Below are 13090 nucleotides of genomic sequence, written 5' to 3'. Positions count from 1 at the left end.
TCGATGGAAAGCATTTCGAAATTTGTAAAATGGGGAAATAAAAGAGACATAAAACTGAAAAAGAAATACTATGCCGTTTTCAGGATGAAGCTTAAAATGAGTGAGGGTGGAACAACTGAATGCACAATGAATGCCAATGTGAATGGTGGAAGAATAGACATCTGATTTGCAAAAATTGATGGAATTAGAAGTGATTCATAATTCAAAATTCAAGGCTTAAAAGAGGGAAACTGAACATAATTGAATTTTCGTTACTGGCACTGATAGCCTCCACACATCCTATAATATGCATTCATTGGAGCCTGGTGTTTGTATAATAAAAGGATAGGTATAAAGAAATGCCAAATTTCTTTAAAGAATGGGGTTAGGGAGTAAGTTGTTTTATATTTTGGATATGTGCTTCGTTAAGGGTTAAAAAGAAAACTAACAATAATTATACTCAGTACTGGTAGTCACAGACTAATAATAAACACGTATTTTTTCAAGAATAATTCTTGTTATGTGTAATTAATGAGGCCCCCGGGTCAAAATAATTTTAATATAATAACAACTCGGACTCTAAACCCAATGGTAAATATATAGAGCTAAAAATTAACAAAAAATTGTGTACCTGTTATAATTATTACTATTATTGATAGTCGTAGTATTATCATGAAGAAAAACACAAGCAGGTGAAAATACTTCTTTATGTCAATCCCTGGGATGTTTCATCTTTTAATCAAAGTAGCCATTTTTCACCCACAGCTGGGCAGGAACACAGATAATGTCTTAAAATATAGAATACTATTAACAAACACATGAAATAAAATAAAAATACGCAAAATTATGTTTGAAATATACATCCTTGAAGCAAGCTTACATTTAGGGGTTCTGACTATACGATAAAGATTCTGAGTTATATATACTGAACATCAATTTTAAAATTGACGGACAATTTTTGCCAAAAGTTGAACTGCTTAATTAGCAATATAAATTTCCTAAAGTAATCTTAGAAGAGGTGGATTCTCATAATAATAATAATAATAATAATAATAATAATAATAATAATAATAATAATAATAATAATAATAATAAACAATCATTGCTTCATTCTTGGTCTTACTGCTAAATAAAGGATGTATCTCGTGTACAGAAAATTTTAAATGCGTCATCTACTTATCTGTGTATGTGTACACACACACATATATTACAAGGTATATATATATATATATATATATATATATATATATATATATATATATATATATATATACATATATATATATATATATATATATATATATTATATATATATATATATATATATATATGATATATTATATTCTATTCTAAATTCAGTGAGCATTATTTACAGGATAAACATCACCACGACTTTTCTATAGCAATGTGACTATTCTCCCTAAGTGAAGACTACACAAGGTGACTTGCTTCAACCATGAAAGCTCTGCAGTTTTTGTAAAATGAGAGAGAAGTTTTAACCGACGCCTACATCTGCTTAAGAAATTCGATGACTGGACATAGTTCGCCGAACTAATTTCATTACTGATTTCATAATCAGTAGGCATCTATCAAATGATGCTGTTCAGTGGATTACATACCACGCTTGGTGATTTGTTAGCAACTTCGCAGTGAGAACTAATTAATTCAGTTCTGAATGGCACTGGAGATGGATTGAAATTAATTGGATGCCTCCGAGCAACATAAGGGCGAAGTGGGGTATATACGCGTGCTAATGAATGTGAGAGCAGGTATGGGCCGCATCAACGGAAAACAGGGTATCGAAGGTGAGTTACAAAACCTTCGAATGAAACGGAGAGAGGTTTGCTGATTATGAAGAGATAAACAGGATAAATGGAAACCAGGATATGAATATTATTATTTGACGGATTTGGTGCTTTTAAATTTGAGAACACGCTGCTGAAAATGAGCAAATCACTGAGTATGTTAAACCAATGAAAAATGGAAGTTGTAACAAATCAACGCAAATAGAAAATAACACTAATGCACAGCAAAGTGTAATATTCGGTAAATGAATAGGAAAATAACGTAATGTGTTGTTGCCCATCAACAAGAAATGGTGGGGGGAGGCAACGTTACCGAACAGACAATGAGACTGGAATTATAATGAGCAGCAGAAAGTGACAAATAAGAGAGCGGAACACAAGGCTGCGATTCAAAACTGTAGAACATGATGGAGTATTCTAAACAGACCTTGTTCACGTTGAGGGAATTTTTCTGATCTGACGTTAATTTGCAAATAAAGTTAAATATCAAACAAATTATGCGCAGAATATGAAACACTGCTAATGAACAGAACTTAGTAAACGAGGCAAATAATTACGCACAAGAGAAATAAACGAGACACTGACAAAGAATAAGGCCGATAAATATTAGGAAATGAGAACAGTGAAGGTAAAATACGTACATTAAACAAATAAAAAAATCGAGCTCAACATTAATTACACATGAGGGGTTAGGCAAATGGACACAAATTGGGTACATGAAGCAAAAATAAAGGAAAGAAATATGTAAAATTTGTGAAGGAATTGAAATAAATATTTAACATTATACAAATGAAAAATAAATAGTGAGATCAAAGCAGAAGAACACGTTCTCATAAGCTTCCATGATAAAGCTGAATAATGAACACGCAGAAGTGTAAAACGCTAATAAATTCAATGCTACGCAATGGAATAGCTTATTCTGGGTTTTCATAAAATTCTTTTTTTAAATCGGGTGATCTTCAGTGTATAAAATCATTAGGACGTGAATGAAATATATATTCATAAGTAATAAAAATACTTATCCAAAAATGAGAGCAAGTAAATGAGAGGTGGTGAACAATGCCGATAAATATTAGCATATATTGAAACTTTTATTATTATAGCAAGAAGTCAATGTTTAAAATGATAAATAAAATGATAAACGAATAAGCACAAAACAGAATAATGCTGAAAACCTTACCTTCCGAAGTTACCCCTTGTCCTCAAGTGAATAATACCAAAGGGAGCAGTGCCACCCGTTTCCTTTTCCCACTCCTCGATTTCCTTTCCCACCTTCCGTATTTTTGCATCAATCTAACCTTTCCGCTCACCTGAGACACTGCGGAACCGTTTGAATTCTACATAAACTCCCACCTAAGATTCCCTAGAGTCGCTGAGTCAAGACCAACGCTTCCCCTCCCACACACCTAAATAACTGGCTTCATCCTCTCGTACACAAACCGTAACTGATTTCAACTGGCGTCACTTGAGAGGATTCTCGCATATGAATTGATTAAACCGAACTCACCTCAAATATTCCCGTATGCGGATTCATGTCAAGCAGAGTGTAGTCAGCCTTTCTGTCTCCTCGGACGTCGATCGAGATGCTCCCAGTGAACCAGGGTGGAACCACGTTTGCTGGCGAAAGAGAACAATTTCATGGTTAGTACAAATGAAAGCTTTAGAATAAATGGGGATATTCTGGCTACAAAGACGGGCGCTAAGGCACTTTCAGCCGTTCACCACTAAAGACAGTTAAAGAACGGAGGAAGAGTGGTTTGACAGCAAGATAAAGAGAATAATAGCTAGCACTCTGCTGGCCGCGAGTTCGAATTTCCGACCGGCCAATGAAGAATTAGAGGAATTTATTTCAGATAGAAATTCATCGTCATAATGTGTTCAGATTCCACAATAAGCTGTAGGTCCTGGGTTGTTAGGTAAACAATTGGTTCTTAGCCACGCATAACAGGTCAATCTCGGGCCAGGCTCCCAGGAGAGCTGTTAATCAGCTCAGTGGTCTGGTTAAACTAAGGTATACTTACTTATGAGAAAACACAAAGGGTAATAGAGACAAAACGGAAGAAAGGAGGTGGGAATGGAGGTAAAGTAAAATGCTAAAAAGGTGGTACAGCTGGGGCCCGAATGGACGATACTAACACCCCTTGGTAATGCCTATCGTGCATTGTGTGAAGTTAACTGATGGCACTAACCCGATAAATGGATATATGATTTAGATGAAACAATCAGCTGGCAACAAGAGAAAGATGGCAACATGGAATAAGACACAGGGAAGCTGAAAGAATCTGTATTACCAGCACACACACAACTTGATTACGGACTATGCAGGAGAGAGAGAGAGAGAGAGAGAGAGAGAGAGAGAGAGAGAGAGAGAGAGAGAGAGAGAGAAACTATACGTATGATATATATATATCATACAAAAACCCACACACTTTACACACGCACACACACATTATATATTATATATTATACAACAAACAAACACACACATATATAATGTATATACATACATACATACATACATACATATATATATATATATATATATATATATATATACATACATACATATATATATATATATATATATATATATATATATATATATATATATATATATATATATCACTTGGTATTTTTTCTCATTCATTTGCACTTTGTTTTAAAATTCTGATACCACGAAATATTGAAGACTCATCCTTCTCCTTTCCTAGTCACTCACGACACTGAAAGGCAGTGGTAGCTTAGATTTTACAAATTTTGACTCCATGTTAAAATTTCACCTTTGAATATAGGAATTTTATTTACTATAAGGGTAAGTATGTCATTACCATGGTGCGTCCAAACTACATGACAAATATAAGAAAAAAATTTAAACACACTTTTATCAAAATGTACTAAAATGTACAGAAAAAAATTTTTTTGAGATAAACCAGATTTTTCATAATTATCATCATGTCATGGCTGTGTAAATAAAGATTATGTTTAAACATGGAAGGAAATGCCACAAGAAAAAAATATATATTTCTTTTCCTGTAGCATTTCCTTCCATGTTTGGCACCCATGCTTTTATTTTTGTGGACATGATTAATTGTAACAAAATCTTGATTTGTCTCAAAAGAAACATTTTTTACTTTTTGGTGCATTTTAATTAAAGTGTTTAAAGATTTTTTTTCAATGTTATACTTTTTAGTTTTGACAGAAATTGTAACTCATTTATATTTGTAGTTAACGAAATTGAACGTGATATTCTGTCAAGCCAAAGAGTGTTTGAAAAATCAGTAGAGTTATTAACTTATTCTACCTAGTCAAAGAAGGTATGACAAAACCGAAGAGTTTCATGCAAATCCTGAGATACTGGGAGAGGTCACTGTAGGGTCACTAGAGGTCACAGCTGACCTACTGATCATGTAAGGTTGTATTGTCACCGAGATTGAGTAACCTAGCAAAATTTCAAGTCCATCGGACGAAGGGAACAGGCGAAAATTGAGTTACAAGTTTTGACCCAAACAGACTGACAGACGCAGAAGTCAAGTTGAATAAAAGCATGGAAAACATGGCAATTTATCTCATACATTTCGTGAACAGGTTTGAAACAAGTCAACAATTGTAAAAAGAAAACAAACCTTTGGCCAATGGTGGATAATCGTGTGAAGCACTGGTTAGGATTACCAGTACGTCGCTGATTTGTATCTATTCTGTTTGTGATATATGGGCAGTAAGTTGCTAACCTGGGTTTATGAAATGGTTTACAGTAGTGTTAAGGCACCCTTAGTCACCAAGCTCTTTGGTGATAAAATGGCTGACTTTTATTAAATAATAATTAATCTCAATGCATAATATGAATGTGTAAAAGGTTTAGATCTCATATATGGTGATTTTTATAAACAATAGTGGTGTTACTTCAGCTAACCTCACCATGGTGAGACACCACAGACAGTATATCTTTAGTCATGTAACTAATAGCTTTGACTGGGCTCGTTTTCTGCCGACTCTGTGATGAGTGAAATAAGGTACGATTAGACTGTATTTAGACACCCAGTATACTGTTACCAACCTGAGTGTTAATTCCAGCACTTTAATCATCAAGTAGAGAGTCAGTTGAGTGTTACAGCATGCTCCCCCACACATATATTTATCAGTGCTGTACTAATACACCCCATCGTGATTTTCATTAGTGTTTTTGGAGGAAGTCCAGACAGTGTATCTGTTACAGATGTCACATAATTCACAAATTTCGCGACTTAATATTGTCCAGCAATCACACTCAAACCACACAGATTTGCAAAGGTATCTCATTCTCGAGGTCTTTCAGACCATCCATCCAAGTAATTAGATTTTTTTGTGTGCTAGTTTGTAAAAGGTTAAAGATATTTTTTGTTTGTTTTTGCTGCTATAAGACAAAATGCCAATCAATGTTTAATAATTTTTAAAAATTACTCATGAGAACTTGCTGTAACTTTAAAGTTATTCAGAAACAGTTGCTTGTACTTGCCACTAGAAGTGAAAAAGGAAAAAAAGTGAAGATGCTCCACCATCTAGACCATTCGAACAGAAAAATACTGAAAGTGTCAAGTATGCTAAATTACTGAAATTATACTTATAATTAACTAATGAAGAATGAAGACAGGCCGATTAAGTACCACCAACTACTGAATTAGAAAATACGGGAGGCAAAGAAAGAATAAATCCAGTAAGTTGAAGTTGTTGAAGAAAAACAATATGTTAATGCTTCTGAAGAAAAAAATAGTTAAAAGTTGAAGAAAGATAACGAGAAGCTGAAAAAGAAACTAAGAGGTTTTCTGAGAAAAAGACAAGTAGGTGAAGATGCTGAAGGAAAGCGAAGGCAAGCAAGCTTACAGCATGAAAAAAGGCTAGTCTTACAGGGACAAGAAATGGGGATACTGGAAAAAAAGTGTATGGTTGGTGACTTCCCAATGCCGTGGTCTTAAGTTCAATTCCCTCTCAAATCTGAGTGTTCTCTTGCTCATTGGTGATATCATTTTATAACATTTGATAAAAAAAGAACTCCTTGCATTATGGTGAGAGAGGAAAGTGGAAGAAAGAATATTCCTGAACCACTCAATATATTTACAACAAGAATGACCACCTGACCAATACAAACTTCTCATTTATACTGCATTTGTGGTACATTCATTCACTGCAGCATTGATAGTTATGAGACTGGACTATGGAGGAAGTGATCTTGGATGCTCATAACATAATTGCATTCACCATTATATTTTAGCAATCTCCAGAGCATCAAAGGGTGAAAACTTTTAGTTATATCAGGAGGGCGGAGACCTCTTTGAAACTGCAAAAAGGATTTTCATCTTCCTCATAAAAGGGTTAGAGAAACCCCAGCTCCAGTTTAAAGGTGGGGCAAGGGAAGAAGGGATGACATTCCAGGAAAAGTGTATCCTTTGGGATGGTTACAGACTTTTCAAAGACTACCAACCTCCCCTGTCTCAGACACCAATCCAATTTGTGGCCTACAATCCAAGACCTTTCAAGCTCTGGCCCTATCAGCAGAGGCAAGGGTGATGCTAAAAAGCATGTCATAGAAGTTATACAAAACCTGTCCCCAGCCTTTTACAGTGTTATTCTTGGTGAAAAGTAAACAGGATTGGAGACTGATCATTGACGTCTCTCCACTGAATAAGTTTTGTACTGCAGACTCAATTCAGATGAAAACATCTCGTTCTATATTGGGTTCCATTAGAGAGCCCAATTTCATGCATCTGGATGACCTGAGGGATGCTTATTTTTCAATGCCCATCTATCAGTCCTCCAGGAAGTACCTTCAATTAGTCTATGAAGGGATTGTCTACCAATTCAAAGCCTTGTGCTTCAGACTGGCAACAGCCCCTCAGGTGTTCGCCATGGTGTCAGTTTAGGGCCACTAGTATGGGATATGTTTTCTGCATTCTATCAACAACTGGCTAGTTCCAGTACCATAGGGATACACTTGTTCCAGAACAGAGACCACAACCTCACATTTGTCATTACCTGGGGCTAGCAATAACTGGATGACTGGGAGAAGTCGTATCTTGTGACTAAGCAGCAGGAATATAAGGAATATGCTGATGGGAACCGCAGCAGTCAGTGTTTTTGATAAGACTCACATCAGCAAGCTCAGGGAGATAACAGCACAGTTCCTGTCCAAATAGGAACAACCAGTTCGGCAATGACAGGTTGTTCTTAGTCTCCCCAAATAGTACTCCTTATTCAGCTGATGCCTATCATCTAATACTACTCAAGTAGTATTTAGTGAGGCACAAACAAATTGGGCCACTGTTAAGAAAAAGAACTTCTAAACTTCACTTCAGACCTTACCTTGAGGGGAAAAATGTTATCATTCCTGTATCACCTAATATGGACCTTCTTAAACTGGGCAAACACTGCACATAATGTGTCGTTCTTAGAATTCAATAGGCAATGCACCTCAAGACATCCAATCAATTCGGAACACACTTGACCACTAACATATTCTATAAAAAACTTCGTTTTACGTTTGGATCATATTTTCAGGTGAGGAGTGCTGTAAGCCTCTCCAATTTTAATTCATCTACACATTTGTAAATATTTCGGTAATCTTGGAATTTGTAAAATATATTTGTTACTCTGTTCCTCGGGGATACTAATGGCTTTGTTTACATATCCTGATTCTCTGTCAATTCTTTATACTCGAACATATCCTGGTTCTCTGTCAATTCTTTATACAAGAATGTTTTTGTAACTTATCTCAACGAGGTCAGACAACACAGATGGCCATACTTACGAAGTCATGACAACACAGTAGGTGTATACTTAACAAAATGGTACTTAGATTCTGTATATCCTTTTTCACAATTTTTCTCTTGGCTTACCTGGGATAAACATAAAGATGCAATAGGGTATATTTTTATATAAACGTAAAAATTACAGTAGAAACAAGGAAAGGAGAAACTGGCGAGGAATATAATAGAGAAAGACAGAGATGTAGGAAATAAAGAAAAACAAATCGCAAAAACATCCTCTCTCTCTCTCTATCTCTCTTCAATTTCCTTCAATGTAAAGTCTTTTTGTCTGCAGCATTTCCCTTTGAAGTTCCACATCCTCCTTCTCTTGTTCTCAAGATATTTTTACCACTTTTAATATTCACTTTTTCATATTTCTCTCTCTCTCTCTCTCTCTCTCTCTCTCTCTCTCTCTCTCTTCACTCCTCTCTTTTCATATCTCTCTCTCTCTCTCTCTCTCTCTCTCTTTCCTTCCCATCCCACTATGCAAAACACTCTTCTCATCACTTATAATTACCCATCTACTCGACCTATTCCACAAGACCTCCGAAGCGAGGCCATTTTTCCAAAGTTAAGGGGAAACGAAATTTGCATGGCTAAGGCTTAATACAACATTAACTACCCTAATCCTCCCATTATACAAAAATGAGAAAACTTTCGTCCCTCTCCGTCTAAAACCAAGAAAAATGATCGACGCTAACCCGACAGATGACAGCGTTAGTCTGCCATGAGTAAGTTACGCCTTGAGATGGAAAATGGAATACAATATTTGGATACGATTTCAATAACTCAAAACAACAGGTTCGACTAAAACATGTCAAGAAATAGTACTAGTAACTGGCAGAATCTTTTTTCTAATTTCTACAATGAAGAGTTCCAGAATAGCGCAACCGTGCAATAATAAGAATAGTACAAACACACGTACGGCTTGAGATGCAGTATTCTGCTTCATTGTTCCAGGTTTGCTTTTTATATTAAGGAGTACTGAACACATGTTTTTGTAATACTCGGGAGCCATTTAAGTTACCCGCAGTAATTTAAGAATATCGATGCTCTATTTACTGATGAGGAAATTAAGGGTATTCACGATGGAGTCATTCACATATAGAAATACGATAATGTTTATTATCATTGTTATTGGCCAAATAATAAAAACCCAGGTAATGGGGTGGGGGAGGGGGAGCCTGAATAAAGAGGTAGGGCATTCGTTCGTAACACATCAGCCAAAGCTATTTATGAAATGAGCGGTTCTAGACAGAAACAGCTGGAGGAGGCTCATTAATAACAGCGACACCAACTAGGGATTAAACTGATAAGAAGACTGGCCAAATAATAAAGGCCCACTAATTCGTAAAAAGCAAACCTCGACGGGACAAGAGGCCTAAATGTGAAACAGGTTTACAGAACATTGCTAAAAATACAGAACTGCCACCACTGAAAACAAAAAGGAACAAGTAAAAATTGCGCCGAAATTTCTTCTAAACAATCGAGTTTTCTGTACAGCCGCTACAGCGTATGATCAAGGCCACCGAAAACAGATCTATCTTTCGGTGGCCTCGGTGTAATACGCTATGAGCCGCGGCCCATGAAACTTGAACCACGGCCCGCTAGTGGTCTGTCCTACATCGTTACCAGAAGCACGATTATGACTAACTTTAACCTTAAATAAAATAATAGCTACTGAGGCTAGAGGGCTGCAATTTGGTATGTTTGATGATTGGAGGTTGGATGATGAACATCCCAACTTGCAGCCCTCTAGCCTAAGTAGTTTTTAAGATCTGAGGGCGGACAGAAAATGCGGACAGAAAAAAGTGCGGACGGACAGACAAAGCCGGCCCAATAATTTTCTTTTACAGAAAACTAAAAACAGAAACCACCAATTGAACAATATCGTCTAAAAGATACAGATCCGCCGATAGTAGAACAAAAGATACTTTAAGTAGATACAGGAAGATTAAAGAACAATGCCTGGTTTAAGCAAAATTAGATTATAAATTTGGCAACATTAGATTATATATTTTGAGTGACGTGCAGAGCAAAACAAGTAAACAGAGTACAGTAAGAATTAATAAAGTTATATGTCAATAATTTTATTACTGCTAAGTGTGTAAAATTCTTTGACGCGAAATCAAAAACAATTAGGTTAACTTAAATAAAGGACACAAGCTTTGTTAAAAATAAGATGAACAGACACTTTAAGATTTAATGTTTTCTAAATAACCTTACGTGTTCCTCATAACAATGACAGATGAAGTAATATTATGAAAACTTGGTAATTACAGAATAAAATTTCAGAAAATTTGCAACTAGACAATAAAATTTTCTGAAGTTTGGAATTAAATAAAATTTCAAAAAGTTTGCAATTCAAGAATAAAATTTCAAAAAAGTTTGCAATTCAAGAATAAAATTCCAAAAAGTTTGCATTAAAGAATAAAATAAAAAAGTCTGCAATTAAAGAAAACATTTCTGAAAATTTGCAATTAAAAAATAAACCTTCATAAAGATTGCAATTAAAAAATAAAATTTCAAAAACATTTACAACTAACGAATTAAATTTTTAAAAGTCTGCAATTAAAGAATAAAATTTTCAAAGGATTGCAGTTAAAAAAATAAATTCTAAAAGTCTGCAATTAAAGAATAAATTTTTTTAAGTCTGCAAGAAAAAAAAAATTTTGCTATTAAAGAATAAAATTTCAAAAAGCATGCAATTAATGAATGAAACTTCAAAAAGTTTGTAATTAAAGAATAAAATTTGAAAAAGTTTGCAATTAAAGAATGAAATTTCATAAAGTTTGGAATTAAAGAATAAAATTTCAAAAATTTTGCAATATAAGAATAAAATATTAAAAAGATTGCAATTAATAAAATTTTCAAATGTCAACAATTAAAGAATAAACTGAGACACCACAACGCACCTCCAACAGCAACAATAATAATAATGATAATAATAATAATAATAAACACATACACGATACACAATAATTGCTAAAACTAAAGATATCAAAGCCTAAAGGAAGAGTAATGGAACAATAAAACACAAAGAGAAAGAGCCAATAAATGAAAATTGCTCAGCTTCATCATAAAGAAAAAATGGCGAACTCGACAACCATTCTCTTTTTCCCGAAGTCCAATGAAAAGAGAGTACCCGGCATAGTTCAGTGATTGAAGAACTTCAGATTCACCTTGCAGGATAAATTGAGGGACTTTCCCCTTCAAAACCCGTCCATTCAAGACCTTCAGAAATACTAAAAGGGATCCTGACGCTATTGAATTCTGTGAATTCACTCATATTCGAGTAAGTTTGAGAACTTCATGGAAGGGTTACACACAAACACACACACAAAACCCTTTTCTTTCTGATACACAGATTGACTAATTTAGGATTCAGTGCTGAAGACATTAAAAGAGGGATTTGGATTGGCTGGACTAAGAGATACAGAGATCCAGAAGAAAAAAATGAAATGGAGAACAAGGATCTTAAGGTGGAGCTGGGACAAAGCTGAACTGTGAAGTAACAGTTGAGAGGTGTTGAGAGCAAGATTGAAGAAAGGAAGTACACGGTTAAAAGGTGAATGGAGCTAGGGCCCGATGACACCCTTAAGTGATGACTACAATACAACACTTAAGGTGCAGTAACGGCCTTACCCAAAAAGGGAGTTTTATGAAAATATACTGGAGATAATGTGCATATTTTTGCTTATGGTATTTTCTTGAAATATCATTATTGTTGCTGGTGGATGGTACTTTGTAAGTTTCAGTCATATATATATATATATATATATATATATATATATATATATATATATATATATATATATTATATATATATAACCTGGCACTGCCTGGGAAAACTCTGAAGGACTCAGAAAAACTTCCTACATCTCTCTGAAATATTTTGTTGTGGTTTAATTAAACAAATTATATATATATATATATATATATATATATATATATATATATATATATATATATTTATATATATATATTTATATAATTATATATATATGGGTACTTATCAGATTAAAATAGAGAGGGATTCTGAGAGAAATGGAGAGAGAGAGAGAGAGAGAGAGAGAGAGAGAGAGAGAGAGAGAGAGACTGACTTTACAGTGGCAAATATTCTTTACCATACTCCCACCACAAAAGACCGTACCGACGTTCCTCAGAGTGCAGCAGTTACCGTTTCTTAATTTAATCCCTGTTTGCATCCATAAACGTAGATTCTGCAAATACCTTTCGGAAAAGATTTCCAAATATAATGACCTACAGTATATTTCCGCTGTAACGAATTCCGAAGGTAAAAACGAAGAGGGAAATAATGAATTAATGAGGAAATTCGCATTTGAACGAATAAATAAATGAAACAATGTACAAAAAATGTGGTAATTTCATTGCGAGAAATTTTTTAATGAGGGAGTAGGACTGTCCCAGTAGCATTTGATCTTCTAATGCGCAGAAGATGGATTTGTTTCATCTCGGTCCAGAGCTGTGCCTGTAACTACGAAGTTTTTTTTTCGTGAAATAAGTACT

The 13090-nt window shown here is 34.7% G+C and overlaps 1 protein-coding gene across 1 annotated transcript in view; it reads right to left on the bottom strand.

The window, feature by feature from the left end:
• Nucleotides 1-13090, bottom strand: part of LOC136851610 (atrial natriuretic peptide receptor 1-like) — a 524376-nt gene that overhangs the window by 394027 nt on the left and 117259 nt on the right. The window contains exon 5 of the mRNA XM_067125948.1: nucleotides 3292-3401. Within this exon, the coding sequence (XP_066982049.1) occupies nucleotides 3292-3401 (110 nt within the window). The remainder of the gene's footprint in view (nucleotides 1-3291; nucleotides 3402-13090) is intronic.

Source organism: Macrobrachium rosenbergii, chromosome 3, assembly GCF_040412425.1.
Source record: "Macrobrachium rosenbergii isolate ZJJX-2024 chromosome 3, ASM4041242v1, whole genome shotgun sequence".
NCBI lineage: Eukaryota > Metazoa > Arthropoda > Malacostraca > Decapoda > Palaemonidae > Macrobrachium > Macrobrachium rosenbergii.
The sequence above is the reverse complement of the archived record's forward strand: the minus strand, read 5'-3'. Positions and strand labels throughout refer to the sequence as shown.